The sequence below is a fragment of the Entelurus aequoreus genome, linkage group LG27 (assembly GCF_033978785.1).
Source record: "Entelurus aequoreus isolate RoL-2023_Sb linkage group LG27, RoL_Eaeq_v1.1, whole genome shotgun sequence".
NCBI lineage: Eukaryota > Metazoa > Chordata > Actinopteri > Syngnathiformes > Syngnathidae > Entelurus > Entelurus aequoreus.
Window position 1 is genome coordinate 32,317,510 of NC_084757.1, and position 27,757 is coordinate 32,345,266.

General features: G+C 34.9%; 2 protein-coding genes across 4 annotated transcripts in view; one reads left to right on the forward strand and one right to left on the reverse strand.

Annotated features, from left to right (window-relative positions):
* The window catches only part of gabrb3 (gamma-aminobutyric acid type A receptor subunit beta3), a 113,647-nt gene that overhangs the window by 68,662 nt on the left and 17,228 nt on the right, over window positions 1-27,757 (reverse strand). The gene's annotated exons all lie outside the window — the stretch shown is intronic.
* The window catches only part of gabra5 (gamma-aminobutyric acid type A receptor subunit alpha5), a 74,966-nt gene that overhangs the window by 14,645 nt on the left and 32,564 nt on the right, over window positions 1-27,757 (forward strand). For both annotated transcript variants that reach the window (XR_009824760.1, XM_062038789.1), the window contains exon 6: window positions 17,156-17,238. Coding sequence is in view for 1 of the 2 variants with exons in the window: in XM_062038789.1 (XP_061894773.1) it covers window positions 17,156-17,238 (83 nt within the window). In the remaining variant the exon portion in view is untranslated. The remainder of the gene's footprint in view (window positions 1-17,155; window positions 17,239-27,757) is intronic.

Here is a 27,757-nt window from a genome sequence, read left to right on the forward strand (position 1 = left end):
CATAGCAATCATGACATAACGTAGCAATCACAACATAACATAGCAATCACAACATAACATAGCAATCGCGACATAACGTCGCAATCGCGACATAACATCGCAATCACGACATAACGTAGCAATCACAACACAACGTATAAACAAGACATAATGTAGCATTTACGACATAACTTGGCAATCATGACATAACATAGCAATCACAACACAACGTATAAACAAGACATAACGTAGCGTTTACGACATAACAGCAATCACGACATAACGTAGCAAACACGACATACCGTAGCAATCACGACATAATGTAGCAATCACGACATAATGTGGCAATCACAACATAATGTAGCATTTACAACATAACGTAGTAATCACGACACAATGTAGCAATTACGACATTAACATAGCATTTACAACATAATGTAGTAATCACAACATAATGTAGCAATCACAACATAACGTAGCATTTACAACATAACGTAGTAATCACGACATAATGTAGCAATTACGACATTAACGTAGCATTTACAACATAACGTAGTAATCACGACTTAATGTAGCATTTACAAAATAACGTAGCATTTACAACATAACGTAGTAATCACGACATAACAGCAATCAAGACATAATGTAGCATTTATGACATAATGTAGCAATCACGACATAAAGTAGCAAACATGACATACCGTAGCAATCCCGACATAATGTAGCAATCACGACATAATGTGGCAATCACAACATAATGTAGCATTTACAACATAACGTAGTAATCACGACACAATGTAGCAATTACGACATTAACATAGCATTTACAACATAATGTAGTAATCACAACATAATGTAGCAATCACAACATAACGTAGCATTTACAACATAACGTAGTAATCACGACATAATGTAGCAATTACGACATTAACGTAGCATTTACAACATAACGTAGTAATAACGACTTAATGTAGCATTTACAAAATAACGTAGCATTTACAACATAACGTAGTAATCACGACATAACAGCAATCAAGACATAATGTAGCATTTATGACATAATGTAGCAATCACGACATAAAGTAGCAAACATGACATAACGTAGCAATCAGGACATAACGTAGCAATCAGGACATAACGTAGCAATCAGGACATAATGTAGCAATCACAACATAACGTGACAATCACTACATAATGTAGCAATCATAACATAACGTAGCAATCACAACATAATGTAGCAATCACAACATAAAGTAGCAATCACAACACAACGTAGCAATCACAACATAACATAGCAATCACGACATAACGCAGCAATCGCGACATAATGTAGCAATCGCGACATAGTGTAGCAATCGCGACATAACGTCGCAATCGCGACATAACGTAGCAATCGCGACATAACGTAGCAATCGCGACATAACGTAGCAATCATGACATAACGTAGCAATCACGACATAAAGTTGCAAACGTGACATAACGTAGCAATCAGGAAATAACATAGCAATCACAACATAACATAGCAATCATGACATAACGTAGCAATCACAACATAACATAGCAATCACAACATAACATAGCAATCGCGACATAACGTCGCAATCGCGACATAACATCGCAATCACGACATAACGTAGCAATCACAACACAAGGTATAAACAAGACATAATGTAGCATTTACGACATAACTTTGCAATCACGACATAACGTAGCAATCACAACACAACGTATAAACAAGACATAACGTAGCGTTTACGACATAACAGCAATCACGACATAACGTAGCAAACACGACATACTGTAGCAATCACGACATATTTTAGCAATCACGACATAATGTAGCAATCACAACATAATGTAGCATTTACAACATAACGTAGTAATCACGACACAATGTAGCAATTACGACATTAACATAGCATTTACAACATAATGTAGTAATCACAACATAATGTAGCAATCACAACATAACGTATCATTTACAACATAACTTAGTAATCACGACATAATGTAGCAATTACGACATTAACGTAGCATTTACAACATAACGTAGTAATCACGACATAATGTAGCATTTACAACATAACGTAGCATTTGCAACATAACGTAGTAATCACGACATAACGTAGCATTTACGACGTAAGGTAGCAATCATGACGTAACGTAGCAATCACGACATAACGTAGCAATCACGACATAACGTAGCAATCACGACATGACCTCGCAATCGCGACATAACGTAGCAATCACAACACAACGTATAAACAAGACATAATGTAGCATTTACGACATAACTTGGCAATCACGACATAACGTAGCAATCACAACACAACGTATAAACAAGACATAACGTAGCATTTACGACATAACAGCAATCACGACATAACGTAGCAAACACGACATACCGTAGCAATCACGACATATTGCAGCAATCACGACATAATGTAGCAATCACAACATGATGTAGCATTTACAACATAACGTAGTAATCACGACATAATGTAGCAATTACGACATTAACATAGCATTTACAACATAATGTAGTAATCACAACATAATGTAGCAATCACAACATAACGTAGCATTTACAACATAACGTAGTAATCACGACATAATGTAGCATTTACAACATAACGTAGCATTTACAACATAAGGTAGTAATCACGACATAACGTAGCATTTACGACGTAACGAGCAATCATGGTGTAACGTAGCAATCACGATATAACGTAGCAATCACGACATAATGTAGCAGTCACGACATAACGTAGCAGTCACGACATAACGTAGCAGTCACGACATAACGTAGCTGTCACGACAAAACGTAGCAAACACGACATAACGTAGCAAACACGACATAACAGCAATCAAGACATAATGTAGCATTTACGACATAATGTAGCAATCACGACATAAAGTAGCAAACACGACATAACGTAGCAAACATGACATAACGTAGCAATCAGGACATAACGTAGCAATCAGGACATAATGTAGCAAACACAACATAACGTGACAATCACTACATAATGTAGCAATCATAACATAACGTAGCAATCACAACATAATGTAGCAATCACAACATAAAGTAGCAATCACAACACAACGTAGCAATCACAACATAACATAGCAATCACGACATAATGTAGCAATCGCGACATAATGTAGCAATCGCGACATAATGTAGCAATCGCGACATAACGTCGCAATCGCGACATAACGTAGCAATCGCGACATAACGTAGCAATCGCGACATAACGTAACAATCATGACATAACGTAGCAATCAAGATATAACGTAGCAATCACGGCATAAAGTTGCAAACGTGACATAACGTAGCAATCAGGAAATAACATAGCAATCACAACCTAACATAGCAATCATGACATAACGTAGCAATCACAACATAACATAGCAATCACAACATAACATAGCAATCGCGACATAACGTCGCAATCGCGACATAACATCGCAATCACGACATAACGTAGCAATCACAACACAACGTATAAACAAGACATAATGTAGCATTTACGACATAACTTGGCAATCATGACATAACATAGCAATCACAACACAACGTATAAACAAGACATAACGTAGCGTTTACGACATAACAGCAATCACGACATAACGTAGCAAACACGACATACCGTAGCAATCACGACATAATGTAGCAATCACGACATAATGTGGCAATCACAACATAATGTAGCATTTACAACATAACGTAGTAATCACGACACAATGTAGCAATTACGACATTAACATAGCATTTACAACATAATGTAGTAATCACAACATAATGTAGCAATCACAACATAACGTAGCATTTACAACATAACGTAGTAATCACGACATAATGTAGCAATTACGACATTAACGTAGCATTTACAACATAACGTAGTAATCACGACTTAATGTAGCATTTACAAAATAACGTAGCATTTACAACATAACGTAGTAATCACGACATAACAGCAATCAAGACATAATGTAGCATTTATGACATAATGTAGCAATCACGACATAAAGTAGCAAACATGACATACCGTAGCAATCCCGACATAATGTAGCAATCACGACATAATGTGGCAATCACAACATAATGTAGCATTTACAACATAACGTAGTAATCACGACACAATGTAGCAATTACGACATTAACATAGCATTTACAACATAATGTAGTAATCACAACATAATGTAGCAATCACAACATAACGTAGCATTTACAACATAACGTAGTAATCACGACATAATGTAGCAATTACGACATTAACGTAGCATTTACAACATAACGTAGTAATAACGACTTAATGTAGCATTTACAAAATAACGTAGCATTTACAACATAACGTAGTAATCACGACATAACAGCAATCAAGACATAATGTAGCATTTATGACATAATGTAGCAATCACGACATAAAGTAGCAAACATGACATAACGTAGCAATCAGGACATAACGTAGCAATCAGGACATAACGTAGCAATCAGGACATAATGTAGCAATCACAACATAACGTGACAATCACTACATAATGTAGCAATCATAACATAACGTAGCAATCACAACATAATGTAGCAATCACAACATAAAGTAGCAATCACAACACAACGTAGCAATCACAACATAACATAGCAATCACGACATAACGCAGCAATCGCGACATAATGTAGCAATCGCGACATAGTGTAGCAATCGCGACATAACGTCGCAATCGCGACATAACGTAGCAATCGCGACATAACGTAGCAATCGCGACATAACGTAGCAATCATGACATAACGTAGCAATCACGACATAAAGTTGCAAACGTGACATAACGTAGCAATCAGGAAATAACATAGCAATCACAACATAACATAGCAATCATGACATAACGTAGCAATCACAACATAACATAGCAATCACAACATAACATAGCAATCGCGACATAACGTCGCAATCGCGACATAACATCGCAATCACGACATAACGTAGCAATCACAACACAAGGTATAAACAAGACATAATGTAGCATTTACGACATAACTTTGCAATCACGACATAACGTAGCAATCACAACACAACGTATAAACAAGACATAACGTAGCGTTTACGACATAACAGCAATCACGACATAACGTAGCAAACACGACATACTGTAGCAATCACGACATATTTTAGCAATCACGACATAATGTAGCAATCACAACATAATGTAGCATTTACAACATAACGTAGTAATCACGACACAATGTAGCAATTACGACATTAACATAGCATTTACAACATAATGTAGTAATCACAACATAATGTAGCAATCACAACATAACGTATCATTTACAACATAACTTAGTAATCACGACATAATGTAGCAATTACGACATTAACGTAGCATTTACAACATAACGTAGTAATCACGACATAATGTAGCATTTACAACATAACGTAGCATTTGCAACATAACGTAGTAATCACGACATAACGTAGCATTTACGACGTAAGGTAGCAATCATGACGTAACGTAGCAATCACGACATAACGTAGCAATCACGACATAACGTAGCAATCACGACATGACCTCGCAATCGCGACATAACGTAGCAATCACAACACAACGTATAAACAAGACATAATGTAGCATTTACGACATAACTTGGCAATCACGACATAACGTAGCAATCACAACACAACGTATAAACAAGACATAACGTAGCATTTACGACATAACAGCAATCACGACATAACGTAGCAAACACGACATACCGTAGCAATCACGACATATTGCAGCAATCACGACATAATGTAGCAATCACAACATGATGTAGCATTTACAACATAACGTAGTAATCACGACATAATGTAGCAATTACGACATTAACATAGCATTTACAACATAATGTAGTAATCACAACATAATGTAGCAATCACAACATAACGTAGCATTTACAACATAACGTAGTAATCACGACATAATGTAGCATTTACAACATAACGTAGCATTTACAACATAAGGTAGTAATCACGACATAACGTAGCATTTACGACGTAACGAGCAATCATGGTGTAACGTAGCAATCACGATATAACGTAGCAATCACGACATAATGTAGCAGTCACGACATAACGTAGCAGTCACGACATAACGTAGCAGTCACGACATAACGTAGCTGTCACGACAAAACGTAGCAAACACGACATAACGTAGCAAACACGACATAACAGCAATCAAGACATAATGTAGCATTTACGACATAATGTAGCAATCACGACATAAAGTAGCAAACACGACATAACGTAGCAAACATGACATAACGTAGCAATCAGGACATAACGTAGCAATCAGGACATAATGTAGCAAACACAACATAACGTGACAATCACTACATAATGTAGCAATCATAACATAACGTAGCAATCACAACATAATGTAGCAATCACAACATAAAGTAGCAATCACAACACAACGTAGCAATCACAACATAACATAGCAATCACGACATAATGTAGCAATCGCGACATAATGTAGCAATCGCGACATAATGTAGCAATCGCGACATAACGTCGCAATCGCGACATAACGTAGCAATCGCGACATAACGTAGCAATCGCGACATAACGTAACAATCATGACATAACGTAGCAATCAAGATATAACGTAGCAATCACGGCATAAAGTTGCAAACGTGACATAACGTAGCAATCAGGAAATAACATAGCAATCACAACCTAACATAGCAATCATGACATAACGTAGCAATCACAACATAACATAGCAATCACAACATAACATAGCAATCGCGACATAACGTCGCAATCGCGACATAACATCGCAATCACGACATAACGTAGCAATCACAACACAACGTATAAACAAGACATAATGTAGCATTTACGACATAACTTGGCAATCATGACATAACATAGCAATCACAACACAACGTATAAACAAGACATAACGTAGCGTTTACGACATAACAGCAATCACGACATAACGTAGCAAACACGACATACCGTAGCAATCACGACATAATGTAGCAATCACGACATAATGTGGCAATCACAACATAATGTAGCATTTACAACATAACGTAGTAATCACGACACAATGTAGCAATTACGACATTAACATAGCATTTACAACATAATGTAGTAATCACAACATAATGTAGCAATCACAACATAACGTAGCATTTACAACATAACGTAGTAATCACGACATAATGTAGCAATTACGACATTAACGTAGCATTTACAACATAACGTAGTAATCACGACTTAATGTAGCATTTACAAAATAACGTAGCATTTACAACATAACGTAGTAATCACGACATAACAGCAATCAAGACATAATGTAGCATTTATGACATAATGTAGCAATCACGACATAAAGTAGCAAACATGACATACCGTAGCAATCCCGACATAATGTAGCAATCACGACATAATGTGGCAATCACAACATAATGTAGCATTTACAACATAACGTAGTAATCACGACACAATGTAGCAATTACGACATTAACATAGCATTTACAACATAATGTAGTAATCACAACATAATGTAGCAATCACAACATAACGTAGTAATCACGACACAATGTAGCAATTACGACATTAACATAGCATTTACAACATAATGTAGTAATCACAACATAATGTAGCAATCACAACATAACGTATCATTTACAACATAACTTAGTAATCACGACATAATGTAGCAATTACGACATTAACGTAGCATTTACAACATAACGTAGTAATCACGACATAATGTAGCATTTACAACATAACGTAGCATTTGCAACATAACGTAGTAATCACGACATAACGTAGCATTTACGACGTAAGGTAGCAATCATGACGTAACGTAGCAATCACGACATAACGTAGCAATCACGACATAACGTAGCAATCACGACATGACCTCGCAATCGCGACATAACGTAGCAATCACAACACAACGTATAAACAAGACATAATGTAGCATTTACGACATAACTTGGCAATCACGACATAACGTAGCAATCACAACACAACGTATAAACAAGACATAACGTAGCATTTACGACATAACAGCAATCACGACATAACGTAGCAAACACGACATACCGTAGCAATCACGACATATTGCAGCAATCACGACATAATGTAGCAATCACAACATGATGTAGCATTTACAACATAACGTAGTAATCACGACATAATGTAGCAATTACGACATTAACATAGCATTTACAACATAATGTAGTAATCACAACATAATGTAGCAATCACAACATAACGTAGCACTTACAACATAACGTAGTAATCACGACATAATGTAGCAATTACGACATTAACGTAGCATTTACAACATAACGTAGTAATCACGACATAATGTAGCATTTACAACATAACGTAGCATTTACAACATAACGTAGTAATCACGACATAATGTAGCATTTACGACGTAACGTAGCAATCATGACGTAACGTAGCAATCACGACATAACGTAGCAATCACGACATAACGTAGCAGTCACGACATAACGTAGCAGTCACGACATAACGTAGCTGTCACGACATAACGTAGCAAACACGACATAACGTAGCAAACACGACATAACCTAGCAAACACGACATAACGTAGCAAACACGACATAACAGCAATGAAGACATAATGTAGCATTTACGACATAATGTAGCAATCACAACATAACATAGCAGTCGGGACATAACGTAGCAATCGCGACATAACGTAGCAATCATGACATAATGTAGCATTTACAACATAACGTAGCAATCACGACATAAAGTTGCAAACGTGACATAACGTAGCAATCAGGAAATAACATAGCAATCACGACATAACATAGCAATCATGACATAACGTAGCAATCACAACATAATGTAGCAATCACAACATAACTTAGCAATCACAACATAAAGTAGCAATCACAACATAACGTAGCAATCACGACATAATGTAGCAATCACAACATAATGTAGCAATCACAACATAAAGTAGCAATCACAACATAACGTAGCAATCGCGACATAACGTTGCAATCGCGACATAATGTAGCAATTGCGACATAACGTAGCAATCATGACATAACGTAGGATTTACAACATAACGTAGCAATCACGACATAAAGTTGCAAACGTGACATAACGTAGCAATCAGGAAATAACATAGCAATCACGACATAACATAGCAATCATGACATAACGTAGCAATCACAAAATAATGTAGCAATCACAACATAATGTAGCAATCACAACATAAAGTAGCAATCACAACATAACGTAGCAATCACGACATAATGTAGCAATCACAACATAATGTAGCAATCACAACATAAAGTAGCGATCACAACATAACGTTGCAATCGCGACATAATGTAGCAATCGCGACATAACATAGCAATCGCGACATAATGTCGCAATTGCGACATAATGTCGCAATCGCGACATAACATAGCAATCGCGACATAACGTAGCAATCGCAACATAACGTAGCAATTGCGACATAACGTAGCAATCATGACAAAACGTAGCATTTACAACATAATGTAGCAATCATGACATAAAGTTGCAAACGTGACATAACGTAGCAATCAGGAAATAACATAGCAATCACGACATAACATAGCAATCATGACATAACGTAGCAATCACAACATAACGTAGCAATCACAACATAATGTAGCAATCACAACATAACATACCAATCACAACATAATGTAGCAATCGCGACATAACGTAGCAATCGCGACATAAAGTAGCAATCGCGACATAAAGTAGCAATCGCGACATTACGTAGCAATCACAACATAAAGTAGCAATCACAACATAAAGTAGCAATCACGATATAACGTAGCAATCGCGACATAACGTAGCAATCGCGACATAACGTAGCAATCGCGACGTAATGTATTAATCGCGGCATAATGTATTAATCGCGACACAACGTAGCAATCGCGACATAACGTAGCAATCATGACATAACGTAGCATTTACAACATAACGTAGCAATCACGACATAACATAGCAATCACAACATAACGTAGCAATCACGACATAACGTAGCAATCACGACATAACGTAGCAATCACGACATAACGTAGCGATCACGACATAACGTAGCATTAATGACATAACGTAGTGATCACAACATAACGTAGCATTTACAACATAAGGTAGCAATCACGACATAACGTAGAAAATTATATGAATCCAGACAAAAACTTCCAAAGTGTCAATAATTAATTTCAACATCAGAAGCTCGTATGCAAACTACAAGATCTACAGAGGCAGAAAACAAGTACAACACGTATAAGAAGAAGCTAACTGGTACACTACCAACATGTAGGAAGGAATCATGTAGTCATTTATTAGAAAGGAACAAAAACAGGTCACCACTTTGTCAACAAATGCGTGAGCAAATTGTTGAACAGTTTAAGAACAACATTTCTCAACCAGCTATTGCAAGGAATTTAGGGATTTCACCATCTACGGTCCGTAATATCATCAAAAGGTTCAGAGAATCTGGAGAAATCACTGCACGTAAGCCATGATATTACCGACCTTAACTCCCTCAGGCTGTACTGCATCAAAAAGCGACATCAGTGTGTAAAGGATATCACCACATGGGCTCAGGAACACTTCAGAAAACCACTGTCAGTAACTACAGTTGGTTGCTACATCTGTAAGTGCAAGTTAAAACTCTACTATGCAAAGCCAAAGCCATTTATCAACAACACCCAGAAACGCTGCTGGCTTTGCTGGGCCCGAGCTCATCTAAGATGGACTGATGCAAAGTGGAAAAGTGTTCTCTGGTATGACAAGTCCACATTTCAAATTGTTTTTGGAAACTTTGGATGTCGTGTCCTCCGGAACAAAGAGGAAAAGAACCATCCAGACTGTTCTAGGCGCAAAGTTGAAAAGCCAGCACCTGTGATGGTATGGGGGTGTATTAGTGCACAAGGTTATCACCACATGGGCTCAGGAACACTTCAGAAAAAGTGCAAATTAAAACTCTACTATGCAAAGCCAAAGCCATTTATCAACAACACCCAGACACAACAACACCACTTTTTGGGAAATGTGTTGCTGCCATTAAATTCTAAGTTAATTATTGTTTGCATTAAATATCTTGTCTTTGCAGTCTATTCAATTGAATATAAGTTGAAAAGGATTTGCAAATCATTGTATTCTGTTTTTATTTACGAATTACACTATTATGTTAGATCCACTATGGACTGGACTCTCACACTATTATGTTAGATCCACTATGGACTGGACTCTCACACTATTATGTTAGATCCACTATGGATTGGACTCTCACACTATTATGTTAGATCCACTATGGACTGGACTCTCACACTATTATGTTAGATCCACTATGGACTGGACTCTCACACTATTATGTTACATCCACTATGGACTGGACTCTCACACTATTATGTTAGATCCACTATGGACTGGACTCTCACACTATTATGTTAGATCCACTATGGACTGGACTCTCACACTATTATGTTAGATCCACTATGGACTGGACTCTCACACTATTATGTTAGATCCACTATGGACTGGACTCTCACTATTAAGTTAGATCCACTATGGACTGGACTCTCACTATTATGTTAGATCCACTATGGACTGGACTCTAACTATTATGTTAGATCCACTATGGACTGGACTCTCACACTATTATGTTAGATCCACTATGGACTGGACTCTCACACTATTATGTTAGATCCACTATGGACTGGACTCTCACACTATTATGTTAGATCCACTATGGACTGGACTCTCACACTATTATGTTAGATTCACTATGGACTGGACTCTCACACTATTATGTTAGATCCACTATGGACTGGACTCTCACACTATTATGTTAGATCCACTATGGACTGGACTCTCACACTATTATGTTAGATCCACTATGGACTGGACTCTCACACTATTATGTTAGATCCACTATGGACTGGACTCACACACTATTATGTTAGATCCACTATGGACTGGACTCTCACACTATGAACTAGATCCACTCGACGTCCATTGAACCGGATGCTTGTGCAGCCCTTTGAGACACTCGTGATTTAGGGCTATATAAGTAAACATTGATTGATTGATTGATTGATTGATTGATTGATTGATTGATTGATTGATTGATTGATAAGTACTTTGAGAACATTGGTCCAAATCTAGGTGAAAATATTTCAGATCTTCTATTGTAAAATAGGCTCCAGAACCCCCCTGGTACCCCGAAGGGGACAAATGGTAGAAAATGAATAGATGGATGGAAGACATGTAAACCAAAGACGTCAACCGACTGTCACCAAATTGATACAAAAGCCATAAAAACAAAGTTATTGAAGAGATTTCAGAACCTTTAACATATATCAGCAACCTATCGTTTCAAACAGGCAAATTCCCAGACAATATGAAAATAGCCACAAAGTTGTTCCGGTTTATAAATCTGGAGACAAAACAATATAAATAATAATAAACTTAGAATTTAATGGCAGCAACACATTTCCAAAAAAAGTGGTGTTGTTGTGTCCGGGTGTTGTTGATAAATGGCTTTGGCTTCGCATAATAGAGTTTTAACTTGCACTTACAGATGTAGCGACCAACTGTAGTTACTGACAGTGGTTTTCCTGAAGTGTTCCTGAGCCCATGTGGTGATATCCTTTACACACTGATGTCGCTTTTTGATGCAGTACTGCCTGAGGGATCGAAGGTCCGTAATATCATCGCTTACGTGCAGTGATTTCTCCAGATTCTCTGATCCTTTTGATGATATTACGGAGCGTAGATGATGAAATGCCTAAATTCCTTGCAATAGCTGGTTGAGAAATGTTTTTCTTAAACTGTTCGACAATTTGCTCACAGAATACAATGATTTGCAAATCCTTTTCAACTTATATTCAATTGAATAGACTGCAAAGACAAGATATTTCATGTTCACACTGAGAAACACACTTTTTTTTTGGCAAATAATATTTAACTTAGAATTTAATGGCAGCAACACATTTCCAAAAAAGTGGTGTTGTTGTGTCCGGGTGTTGTTGATAAATGGCTTTGGCTTTGCATAGTAGAGTTTTAACTTGCACTTACAGATGTAGCGACCAACTGTAGTTACTGACAGTGGTTTTCTGAAGTGTTCCTGAGCCCATGTGGTGATATCCTTATACAGAGCTAACATTTTACTGGAGGAAATTAGCAATGTGTTTATGGATCTAACTAAAGTATTTGACACAATTAATCATAATATCTTAATTAATTAACTAGAACGCTATGGAATCAGAGGGTGGGTCTTCAACTGGGTAAGAAGCTACTTAACCAACAGGAAGCATTACAAGAAGATAGGTGAAAACATGTCAAGGGAGCTAAATATATCCTGTGGTGTCCCCCAGGGGTCAATACTGGGACCCAAAAATGTTCATTTGGTAAAGTTACAAAGGACTTAAAAGTTAGTTTTAATTGCAGGAGAGAACACACAAAAAGCTAATACAAATAATAACAGAAGAAATTAAGAAATTAAAAAGTGTCAGAAACCTTAAAAGGGGTCAAGTGTAATTGAATCAGCTCTGCTTCTTCCGACTCCTTTTTACGAAAGCCCCTGAAGGGACATGGGGGAAAAAAACATTTTGATAATGTTTTTTTTAATTTTTTTTATTATTTTTTTTAGACATTTATCTCATGCGCACGAGAAACTATCTTGTGCGCACAAGATAGTTTGTTGTGCGCATGAGATACATGTCAAACTTTTTATAAAGTTATAAAAAAAATTAAAATAATAATTTTTTTTATTTTTTTTATTTTTTTTTAGACATGCATCTCGTGCGCACGAGATACATGTCAAAAAATATATATATATATATTATACTTTTTATTAATTTTTATTTTTTTTTAGACATGTGTCTCTTGCACCCGAGAAACTATCTTGTGCGCAAGAGATAGTTTCTCTTGCGCACGAGATACATGTCCAAAAAAATATATATATTTTTTTTATTTTTTTTTATTTTTTTAAAAAGTATAAATTTAAAAAAAAATTTTTAATAACTTTATAAAAAGTTTCTCGTGTGCAGGAGATAGTTTCTCGTGCGCACGAGATACATGTCTAAAAAAAAAATTTTTTTAGACTTTTTTTTTTGTTTTTGTTTTTAGACATGTGTCTCTTGTGCACGAGATACATGTCAAAAAATATATATATATATTTTATACTTTTTTTTTTTTTTTTTTTTTTAGACATGTGTCTCTTGCACACGAGAAACTATCTTGTGCGCAAGAGATAGTTTCTCTTGCGCACAAGATACATGTCTAAAAAAAAATATTTTTAAAAAGTATACATTTTTAAAACATTTTTTAATAACTTTATAAAAAGTTTCTCGTGTGCAGGAGATACATGTCTAAAAAAAAAAAAAAATGTTTTATACTTTTTTTTTGTTTTTGTTTTTAGACATGTGTCTCTTGCGCACGAGATACATGTCAAAAAATATATATATATATTTTATACTTTTTTTTTTTAGACATGTGTCTCTTGCACACGAGAAACTATCTTGTGCGCAAGAGATAGTTTCTCTTGCGCACAAGATACATGTAAAAAAAAAAAAATCTTTTTTTTAGTTTTTTTTTTTTTTTTAGACATGTATCTCGAGTGCACGAGATACATGTCTAAAAAAAAATATTTAAAAAAAGTATAAATTTAAAAAACATTTTTTAATAACTTTATAAAAAGTTTCTCGTGTGCAGGAGATAGTTTCTTGTGCGCATGAGATACATGTCTAAAAAAAAAATGTTTTATACTTTTTTTTTGTTTTTGTTTTTAGACATGTGTCTCTTGCGCACGAGATACATGTAAAAAAATATATATATATATTCTATACTTTTTTTATTTTATTTTTTAGACATGTCTCTTGCACACGAGAAACTATCTTCTGCGCAAGAGATAGTTTCTCTTGCGCACAAGATACATGTCTAAAAAAAATATTTTAAAAAGGTATACATTTTTAAAACATTTTTTAATAACTTTATAAAAAGTTTCTCGTGTGCAGGAGATAGTTTCTTGTGCGCACGAGATACATGTCTAAAAAAAAAAATGTTTTATACTTTTTTTTTTGTTTGTTTTTAGACATGTGTCTCTTGCGCACGAGATACATGTCAAAAAATATATATATATATTCTATACTTTTTTTTTTTTTTTTAAGTCATGTGTCTCTTGCACACGAGAAACTATCTTGTGCGCAAGAGATAGTTTCTCTTGCGCACAAGATACACGTAAAAAAAAAAAAAAAGATCTTTTTTTTAGTTTTTTGTTTTTTTAGACATGAATCTCGTGTGCACGAGATACATGTCTAAAAAAAAATATTTAAAAAAAGTATAAATTTAAAAATTTGTTTTTAATAACTTTATAAAAAGTTTCTCGTGTGCAGGAGATACATGTCTAAAAAAAAATGTTTTATACTTTTTTTTTTGTTTGTTTTTAGACATGTGTCTCTTGCGCACGAGATACATGTCAAAAAATATATATATATATTCTATACTTTTTTTTTTTTTTTTTAAGTCATGTGTCTCTTGCACACGAGAAACTATCTTGTGCGCAAGAGATAGTTTCTCTTGCGCACAAGATACATGTAAAAAAAAAAAAAATCTTTTTAGTTTTTTTTTTTTTTTTTAGACATGTATCTCGAGTGCACGAGATACATGTCTAAAAAAAAATATTTAAAAAAAGTATAAATTTAAAAAAATTTTTTTAATAACTTTATAAAAAGTTTATCGTGTGCAGGAGATAGTTTCTTGTGCGCATGAGATACATTTCTAAAAAAAAAACGTTTTATACTTTTTTTTTTGTTTGTTTTTAGACATGTGTCTCTTGCGCACGAGATACATGTCAAAAAATATATATATATATTTTATACTTTTTTTTTTTTTTTTTTTAGACATGTGTCTCTTGCACACGAGATACATGTCAAAAAAAAAAAAGATCTTTTTTTTAGTTTTTTTTTTTTTTTAGACTTGTATCTCGTGTGCATACATGTCTAAAAAAAAATATTTAAAAAAAGTATAAATCAAAAAAAAAAAATTTAATAGCTTCATAAAAAGTTTCTCGTGTGCAGGAGATAGTTTCTCGTGCGCACAAGATACATGTCTAAAAAATAAAAAATAAAAAAAAAATTATTTAAATTTTTTTTTCCCCATGTCCATTTAGGGGCTCTGTACCTTTTCGAGCAGAGAAAGGGAAAAGATACGATGCATGGTGTTGAAACTACTATTGTGTCTGAAATTAACTTTGAGCCTAAATATTCATTAAAGCAAGGCAGTGGTTTTATTTAACAAATATTTTTAATATTTTTGTGCACTGCACCGTCACACACAGTTTGAACAGTAACATTGTGTTGTGATAATTTTTTTTAAATTTTTTTTTTGGGGCGTACAACAGTTTGAGAATCACCGATTTGTGATAACAAGCAACTATTTAGAGTGTCCGCCTTAGATGGGTAGGTCGTGAGTTCAAACCCCGGCCAAGTCACACCAAAGACTATAAAAATGGGAGCCATTACCTCCCTGCTTGGCACTCAGCATCAAGGGTTGGAATTGGGGGTTAAATCACCAAAAATTATTCCCGGGCGCGGCCACCGCTGCTGCTCACTGCTCCCCTCACCTCCCAGGGGGGTGGATCAAGGGTGATGGGTCAAATGCAGAGAATAATTTCGCCACACCTGGTGTGTGTGTGACAATCATTGGCACTTTAACTTTAACTTTATTGCATGAATGTAACAATCCAACACTACCATGAGTGTCCACTGGAGGGAGCTGTCGGACACACATACACGTTTTGTTCCAGTTGTACACAAAAGTCATTTTTATTCCACTTTGAATGAAATGTACACGTGTAAAACAGTAATAAAAACGGAACAAATATATTTTAGATTTTAATTCAATTAAATTGTATGCATTTATATCTTTAATGTCTGTAATGATTACATAAAAAAAACAACTCAACTACTTTGTATCATCAGAGGGCTGTGATGTCATTCCACTTGTGTCCACAAGATGGCAGCATTTTCCCTCTAACTGTATAGTCTTCACTTCATTATACTTTTTTTTCCCACACATAATTATCTGATTATTTTTTTATATGTTATTATTATAATAAGATATCATTTAAATGTCTACAGACTGACCATATCGGCAGAGTGTCCCATGCAGCTGGAGGACTTCCCCATGGACGCACACGCCTGTCCGCTCAAATTTGGAAGCTGTAAGTGGAAATGTTCCGTTTATGATATTCAAATATTGGATCATTTTAAACACATTCTTGTTGGTGGGCGTGGCCTGTTTGAAGCATTTATGAATGACGTCATGTGCAAAATGTAGAAATCAAATGAACTGTAAAATATATTTTTAATAAGCGGAGTGTAAATTCAAAAGTAGTAGTTTCCAGCACCCCCCCCCACGACCCCAAAAGGGACAAGTGGTAGAAAATGGATGGATGGATAGTTTGTGGTTGGCACATGCTAACTATTAGCACGCTAACTTTTAGCTCATTTTACAGGCGTCGTACATTTTCTGGCTTGCACCTTTTAGCATTCACACATTTTGTAATTGTTAGCATGCTAAAGTTAGCATGTTAAAATGTTAGCTTTTTTTTTTTTAGCTAATTTTGAAGTCATATAATTTGTTATTTGTTAGCTTGTTAATGTTAGCATGATAACTTTTTTAGCACATTTTGCAGCTACGCACCCAACCTTTGGTTCATATATTCTGTTACTTGACACTACCTGTTAGCATTTCAATTCGGCATTAGTTTTTTAGCATTCACATGCAATTTGTAACTGTTAGCATGCTAACGTTAGCATGTTAACATGTTATTGTCAGCATGCTAGCTTTTTTTAAGCTAATTTTGCAGGTGTACGCCACAGAGTCACATAATTTGATATTTGACGTATCTCAGCTGTTAGCTTGTTAATATTAGCATGCTAACTTTTTTAGCACATTTTGCAGCTACGCACCTAACCTTTGGTTCATATATTCTGTTCCTTGACACTACCTGTTAGCATTTCAATTCGGCATCAGTTTTGTAGCATTCACACGTAATTTGTAACTGTTAGCATGCTAAAATTAGCATGTTATTGTCAGCATGCTAGCTTTTTTTAAGCTAATTTTGCAGGTGTACGCCACAGAGTCACATTATTTGTTATTTGACCCATCTTAACTGTTAGCTTGTTAATGTTAGCATACTAACTTTTTTAGCACATTTTGCAGCTACACACCCAACCTTTGGTTAATATATTCTGTTACTTGACGCTAACTGTTAGCATTTCAATTTGGCATCAGTTTTTTAGCATTCACACGTAATGTGTAACTGTTAGCATGCTGACGTTAGCATGTTAACATGTTATTGTCAGCATGCTAGCTTTTTTAAGGTAGTTTTGCAGGTGTATGCCACAGAGTCACATAATTTGGTATATGACGCATCTTAACTGTTAGCTTGTTAATGTTAGCATGCTAACTTTTTTTTAGCACATTTTGCAGCTACACACCTAACCTTTGGTTCATATATTCTGTTACTTGACACTACCTGTTAGCATTTAAATTCGGCATTAGTTTTTTAGCATTCACACGTAATTTGTAACGGTTAGCATGCTAAAATTAGCATGTTATTGTCAGCATGCTAGCTTTTTTTAAGCTAATTTTGCAGGTGTACGCCACAGAGTCACATCATTTGGTATTTGACGCATCTTAACTGTTAGCTTGTTAATGTTAGCATACTAACTTTTTTAGCACATTTTGCAGCTACACACCTAACCTTTGGTTCATATATTCTGTTACTTGACGCTACCTGTTAGCATTTCAATTTGGCATCAGTTTTTTAGCATTCACATGTAATTCGGAACTGTTAGCATGCTGACGTTAGCACGCTAACATGTTATTGTCAGTATGCTAGCTTTTTTTAAGCTAATTTTGCAGGTGTACGCCACAGAGTCACATTATTTGTTATTTGACGCATCTTAACTGTTAGCTTGTTAATGTTAGCATACTAACTTTTTTAGCACATTTTGCAGCTACACACCCAACCTTTGGTTCATATATTCTGTTACTTGACGCTACCTGTTAGCATTTCAATTTGGCATCAGTTTTTTAGCATTCACACGTAATTTGTAACTGTTAGCATGCTGACGTTAGCATGTTAACATGTTATTGTCAGCATGCTAGCTTTTTTAAGCTAGTTTTGCAGGTGTATGCCACAGAGTCACATAATTTGGTATATGACGCATCTTAACTGTTAGCTTGTTAATGTTAGCATACTAACTTTTTAAGCACATTTTGCAGCTACACACCCAACCTTTGGTTCATATATTCTGTTACTTGACACTACCTGTTAGCATTTCAATTTGGCATCAGTTTTTTAGCATTCACACGTAATTTGGAACTGTTAGCATGCTGGCGTTAGCACGCTAACATGTAATTGTCAGCATGCTAGCTTTTTTTAAGCTAATTTTGCAGGTGTATGCCACAGTGTCACATAATTTGGTATATGACGCATTTTAGCTGTTAGCTTGTTAATGTTAGCATGCTAACTTTTTTTAGCACATTTTGCAGCTACGCACCCAACCTTTGGTTCATATATTCTGTTACTTGACACTACCTGTTAGCATTTAAATTCGGCATTAGTTTTTTAGCATTCACACGTAATTTGTAACGGTTAGCATGCTAAAATTAGCATGTTATTGTCAGCATGCTAGCTTTTTTTAAGCTAATTTTGCAGGTGTATGCCACAGAGTCACATCATTTGGTATTTGACGCATCTTAACTGTTAGCTTGTTAATGCTAGCGTGCTAAATTTTTTTAGCACATTTTGCAGCTACGCACCTAACCTTTAGTTCATATATTCTGTTACTTGACACTGCCTGTTAGCATTTCAATTCGGCATCAGTTTTTTAGCATTCACACGTAATTTGGAACTGTTAGCATGCTGGCGTTAGCACGCTAACATGTAATTGTCAGCATGCTAGCTTTTTTTAAGCTAATTTTGCAGGTGTATGCCACAGAGTCACATCATTTGATATTTGACGTATCTCAGCTGTTAGCTTGTTAATATTAGCATGCTAACTTTTTTTAGCACATTTTGCAGCTACGCACCTAACCTTTGGTTCATATATTCTGTTACTTGACACTACCTGTTAGCATTTAAATTCGGCATTAGTTTTTTAGCATTCACACGTAATTTGTAACGGTTAGCATGCTAAAATTAGCATGTTATTGTCAGCATGCTAGCTTTTTTTAAGCTAATTTTGCAGGTGTACGCCACAGAGTCACATCATTTGGTATTTGACGCATCTTAACTGTTAGCTTGTTAATGTTAGCATACTAACTTTTTTAGCACATTTTGCAGCTACACACCTAACCTTTGGTTCATATATTCTGTTACTTGACGCTACCTGTTAGCATTTCAATTTGGCATCAGTTTTTTTAGCATTCACACGTAATTTGGAACTGTTAGCATGCTGACGTTAGCACGCTAACATGTTATTGTCAGTATGCTAGCTTTTTTTAAGCTAATTTTGCAGGTTTACGCCACAGAGTCACATAATTTGATATTTGACGTATCTCAGCTGTTAGCTTGTTAATATTAGCATGCTAACTTTTTTAGCACATTTTGCAGCTACGCACCTAACCTTTGGTTCATATATTCTGTTCCTTGACACTACCTGTTAGCATTTCAATTCGGCATCAGTTTTGTAGCATTCACACGTAATTTGTAACTGTTAGCATGCTAAAATTAGCATGTTATTGTCAGCATGCTAGCTTTTTTTAAGCTAATTTTGCAGGTGTACGCCACAGAGTCACATCATTTGTTATTTGACGCATCTTAACTGTTAGCTTGTTAATGTTAGCATACTAACTTTTTTAGCACATTTTGCAGCTACACACCCAACCTTTGGTTCATATATTCTGTTACTTGACGCTACCTGTTAGCATTTCAATTTGGCATCAGTTTTTTTAGCATTCACACGTAATTTGTAACTGTTAGCATGCTGACGTTAGCATGTTAACATGTTATTGTCAGCATGCTAGCTTTTTTAAGGTAGTTTTGCAGGTGTATGCCACAGAGTCACATAATTTGGTATATGACGCATCTTAACTGTTAGCTTGTTAATGTTAGCATGCTAACTTTTTTTTAGCACATTTTGCAGCTACACACCTAACCTTTGGTTCATATATTCTGTTACTCGGCGCTACCAGTTAGCATTTCAATTCGGCATCAGTTTTTTAGCATTTACACATAATTTGTAGCTGTTAGCATGCTAAAATTAGCATTTTATTGTCAGCATGCTAGCTTTTTTTAAGCTAATTTTGCAGGTGTATGCCACAGACTCATATAACTGTTAGCTTGTTAATGATAGCATGCTAACTTTATTAGCACATTTTGAAGCTACGCACCTAACCTTTGGTTCATATATTCTGTTACTTGACACTACCTGTTAGCATTTCAATTCGGCATCAGTTTTTTTTAGCATTCAAACGTAATTTGTAACTGTTAGCATGCTAAAATTAGCATGTTAACATGTTTTTGTCAGCATGCTAGCTTTTTTTAAGCTAATTTTGTAGGTATACACCTCAGAGTCAAATAATTTGGTCGTTGACACGTGCTAACTGTTAGCATGCCAACTTTTTTTTAGCTCATTTTGCAGATGCTCACCTTATAGTCATGTATTTTGTTACCCGATGTTCTCTGGGTAGCGTGCTACCTGTTAGCTTTTCAGATCGGCATCAGTTTTTTAGCATTAACACATAATTTTTAACTGTTAGCATGCTAAAAACATTAGCATGTTAACTTTGTTATTGTCAGCATGCTAGCTTTTTTAAGCTAATTTTGCGGGTATACACCTCGTAGTCAAATAATTTGGTGGTTGACACATGCTAACTGTTAGCATGCTAACTTTTTTAGCTCATTTTGCAGATGCTCACCTTAGAGTTATATATTTTGCTACCCAGCGCTATCTGGGTATCTCACCGATGGGGTTTAATGGCTCCGTCTGAGCGCCACAAAAGAGACGCCTGAGGTGTGAGATTAAGTGTCACGTACACTAGGTGGCGCCCACGGGGTCGTGACCCTTTGCCACTCCCACGCCTACTTTCGCCGCCGCTAATTAGACGCGTCTGCCGATAGCGCTGAAGCTAAAAGCATGTGAGGATTGTTTGCAGGGCCAGACTGGACGCTTCATTAGGTACACCTTTATGACATAATCACGTCTTCTGAAACATATACTGTATACTGTATGTATAAAAACATATAAACAAGACAATAAAATAAAAATTTATATTAGAAACACACATATATGTATAGTATTTGTATATATAGTATACATATATTTGTATACATATATATATATGTGTGTGTGTGTGTGTGTCAACACGTAATAATAACATATAATGCACATATATAAAAATAACAAATCAAAATGAATAAATAAAACATTATAATAAAAAAAATTATAAAAATATTAAAAACACAAAAATATGAACATATATAAGAAAATGATAATAATAAAATATAAATTAATTAATAAAAACTATATATTAGAAAAAATTATTAGAAACATATATAACAAACAAAGAATCATAATAGGTCAATTAATTAATTAAAAAATATTAAAAACATATCTACATAGAACAAATGAACAGAAACTGATAGTATATGTAAAAAATATATATAAATATTCATCCATGGATGGATGGATGGATATAAAAAATAAAATAAATAAAACATTTCAATCAAAAAAATGATTATAAACATATAACCAAAACTAAAAATATGAACATATATAAGAAAATAATGATAATAAAAAATTAATGAATCAATTAAAAATATATATTAAAAACATATATACATAAAACAAATGAACAAAAACTATTCATCCATGGATGGATGGATGGATATGGAAAATTTTAAAATGAATAAAACATTTAAATCAAAAAAATTATTACAAACATACAAACAAAACTAAACATGTATCAGATTAAATTACAAATGAACAAAAGTAATTTTTATGTATAAAATGTATCATAAATATTCATCCATGGTTGGAAGGATAAATATAAAAAATCTAATAAAGAAAACATTTCAATTGAATAAAAAGTATTAGGAACCGATAAACAAAACAAAAAACATGAACATATATAAGAAAATAATAATCTTAATCAATTAATTAATTAATAAAACAATATTAAAAACATATCTACATAAAACAAATGAACAAAAACAGATAGCATATGTAAAAAATAATCATAAATATTTATCCATGGATGGATAGATAGATATAAATAAAACATTTCAATTGAAAAAATTATTAGAAACATATTAAAAAAACAAAAAATATGAACATATATAAGAAAATGTTACTCATGATAAATTAATTAATAAAATTAGAAACATATCTACATAAAACTAAAAGCATATGTAAAAAATTATCATAAATATTCATCCATGAATGGATGGATATAAAAAATAAAATAAATAAAACATTTCAATCAATAAAATGAATAGAAACATATAAACAAAACAAAAAATATGAACATATATAAGAAAATAATGATAATAAAAAATAATTCATTATTTAAAAAATATTTTACAAACATATCTACATTAAAAAAAAGGAACAAAAACAGATAGCATGTATAAAAATACTCATAAATATTCATCCATGGATGGATGGATAGATATAAAAAATCTAATAAATAAAACATTTCAATTTAAAAAAATGTATTAGAAACATATAAACAAAACAAAATACATGAACATATACAAGTAAATAATAATTGTATTTATTAATTAATTCATTTAAAATATTAGAAACATAAAACAAATGAACAAAAACAGATAGCATGTATAAAAATAATAAAATATGAAATAATATATATAATATAGTTGAATAAATAATATATATTAGCCAATCATAATTTTTTTACATAAATGCATGAAATATTATTTTGATGCTTGTGTAAATTGGCAAAAAGAGGCGGCACATAACAAAGGACACTAATAATAGAGAATGTTCCCTTATTAGGCCCTAAAAGCCTTTTTTGGTACAAGTTTCTTCAAAGCAGAGCGTGAGCAGTAACAAACGTGTCAGCGTGGTCTCTCCCACTCCATTAACCCCGACTAATCCTCCTGACCCCCCCGCTGCAGGCTTTCAACGCGGCGGCGGTGGCGGACCCGTTCTTAATCACCTCTCATGGCCGCTAAGCTACTCTCATGGCGCTGCCAAACTTGGGCACTTGTTAAAGCCGCGGCTTATGGCGGCTCCAAAAGGGAAAGTGATACGCCAGCGATGCAGGGGATCATAAATATCATTTAAAGGAAATGTTCCTCTTTAAGCTTTTGAAATTCAGTTATCGAAAGAACGATCACAGACTTGGGAACCAATAACGGTACTTAACTGTACCATTTTTTTGCTACTTTTGTGTTATTGTTGTAATAAATATTATTTTGGATAATAATAATTTGTAAATGTGACATTTAAAGGCCTACTGAAACCCACTACTACCGACCACGCAGTCTGATAGTTTATATATCAATGATGAAATCTTAACATTATAACACATGCCAATACGGCCGGGTTAACTTATAAAGTGACATTTTAAATTTGCCGCTAAACTTCCGGTTCGAAACGCCTCTGCGGATGACGTATGCGTGTGACGTAGCCCGGCGAACACGGGTATGCCTTCCACATTGAAGCCGATACGAAAAAGCTCTCTTTTCATTTCATAATTCCACAGTATTCTGGACATCTGTGTTCGTGAATCTGTTTCAATCATGTTCATTGCATTATGGAGAAGGAAGCCAAGCAAGCAAAGAAGAAAGTTGTCGGTGCGAAATGGACGTATTTTTCGAACGTAGTCAGCCACAACAGTACACAGCCGGCGCTTCTTTGTTTACATTCCCGGAAGATGCAGTCAAGATGGAAGAACTCGGATAACAGAGACTCTAACCAGGAGGACTTTTGATTTGGATACACAGACGCCTGTAGAGAACTGGGACAACACAGACTCTTACCAGGATTACTTTGATTTGGATGACAAAGACGCAGACGTGCTACTGTGAGTATGCAGCTTTGGCTTTTTTTTGCGTATGTACGTAACTTTTTTAAAATATATAAGCTTTATGAACCTTGGGTTAGGTGAACGGTCTTTTGGGCTGAGTGATTGTGTGTGTTGATCATGTGTTTGAATTGTATTGGCGTGTTCTATGGAGCTAGGAGCTAGCAGAGGAGCTAGGAGCTAGCATAACACGTACCGTACCGTACGTGCGCGTCACGTACTAACTTTTAAAAAATATATAAGCTTTATGAACCTTGGGTTAGGTGAACGGTCTTTTGGGCTGAGTGATTGTGTGTGTTGATCAGGTGTTTGAATTGTATTGGCGTGTTCTATGGAGCTAGGAGCTAGCAGAGGAGCTAGGAGCTAGCATAACAAACACGCAGGTGTTATTATGCAGGATTAATTTGTGGCATATTAAATATAAGCCTGGTTGTGTTGTGGCTAATAGAGTATATATATGTCTTGTGTTTATTTACTGTTGTAGTCATTCCCAGCTGAATATCAGGTACCGTGAGTATGCAGCCTTGGCTGCTAAACATTCGATAACTTGACCGTATGTGCGCGTCACGTACGTAACTTTTTAAAAATATATAAGCTTTATGAACCTTGGGTTAGGTAAACGGTCTTTTGGGCTGAGTGATTGTGTGTGTTGATCAGGTGTTTGAATTGTATTGGCGTGTTCTATGGAGCTAGGAGCTAGCAGAGGAGCTAGGAGCTAGCATAACAAACACGCAGGTGTTTTTATGCAGGATTAATTTGTGGCATATTAAATATAAGCCTGGTTGTGTTGTGGCTAATAGAGTATATATATGTCTTGTGTTTATTTACTGTTGTAGTCATTCCCAGCTGAATATCAGGTCACCCTCGGCTCTCACAGCATCTTCCCTATCTGAATAGCTTCAACTCCCCACTAGTCCTTCACTTGCACTTTACTCATCCACAAATCTTTCATCCTCGCTCAAATTAATGGGGAAATTGTCGCTTTCTCGGTCCGAATCTCTCTCACTTCATGCGGCCATCATTGTAAACAATAGGGAACTTTGCGTATATGTTCAACTGACTACGTCACGCTACTTCCGGTAGGTGCAAGCCTTTTTTTTATCAGATACCAAAAGTTGCAATCTTTATCGTCGTTGTTCTATACTAAATCCTTTCAGCAAAAATATGGCAATATCGCGAAATGATCAAGTATGACACATAGAATAGATCTGCTATCCCCGTTTAAATAAAAAAAATTCATTTCAGTAGGCCTTTAACAGTGAGCCGATGATTATACCGTTGTCCTGTCCAGTTGTTATATTTTGCTTTCTTACACTTCGGAGTATCATTTGCAAGTATGCATTCATCTCAGTTCGTCTTAGTGCTGTAGTCAGGAAGTAGTCTTTGCCATTCAGTTGAATGTCTTTTGTTGCGCCCTAAAAGTGTTAATACTGTAAGTAGTGTACTTATTATTACTACAAACCAACTGTTTGATTGTAACGTGCATCTTGGTTAGAGTTAGGAATGTGTACAGTTCACATTTGAAACGATATGGTACCAATTCCCCGTACCTGGGAATCGATACCAGTACTCAACGGTACAACATTTTGGTAGTTTTCTTATCTCAGAGTCATATAACTTGGTACTTGACACATGGTAACTGTTAGGATGCTAACATTAGCATGCTAACTTTTTCCTCTAATTTGACACTTTTTTAGCTAATTTCGCTGGCATACACTTAAGAGTCGCATAAATAGGTACGTGACACATGCTAACTGTTAGTAAATTAACGTTATCATGCTAATATTAGCATGCTAGCATTTTTAGTTGGTTTACCAGCCGTACACACCAGAGTCACATTAGTTGGTAATTGACGCATGCTAACTTTTTTCGCTAATTTGATTATATTTTAGCAAATTTCGCAGGTATACACTTAAGGGTTGTATAACTTGGTACGTGACACATGCTAACTGTTAGCATATTAAAGTTGGCATGCTAATATTAAAAACGGTACTTAAATGTACCATTTTTTGCTACTTTTGTGTTATTGTTATAATAAATATTATTTTGAATAATAATAATTTGTAAATGTGACATTTAACAGTGAACCGATGATTATACCGTTGTCCTGTCCAGTTGTTATATTTTGCTTTCTTACACTTCGGAGTATCATTTGCAAGTATGCATTCATCTCAGTTCGTCTTAGTGCTGTAGTCAGGAAGTAGTCTTTGCCATTCAGTTGAATGTCTTTAGTTGCGCCCTAAAAGTGTTAATAATGTAAGTAGTGTACTTATTATTACTACACACCAACTGTTTGATTGTAACGTGCATCTTGGTTAGAGTTAGGAATGTGTACAGTTCACATTTGAAACGATATGGTACCAATTCCCCGTACCTGGGAATCGATACCAGTACTCAACGGTACAACATTTTGGTAGTTTTCTTATCTCAGAGTCATATAACTTGGTACTTGACACATGGTAACTGTTAGGATGCTAACTTTAGCATGCTAACATTTTCCGCTAATTTGACACTTTTTTTTAGCTAATTTCGCTGTCATACACTTAAGAGTCGCATAAATAGGTACGTGACACATGCTAACTGTTAGTAAATTAACGTTATCATGCTAATATTAGCATGCTAGCATTTTTAGTTGGTTTACCAGCCGTACACACCAGAGTCACATTAGTTGGTAA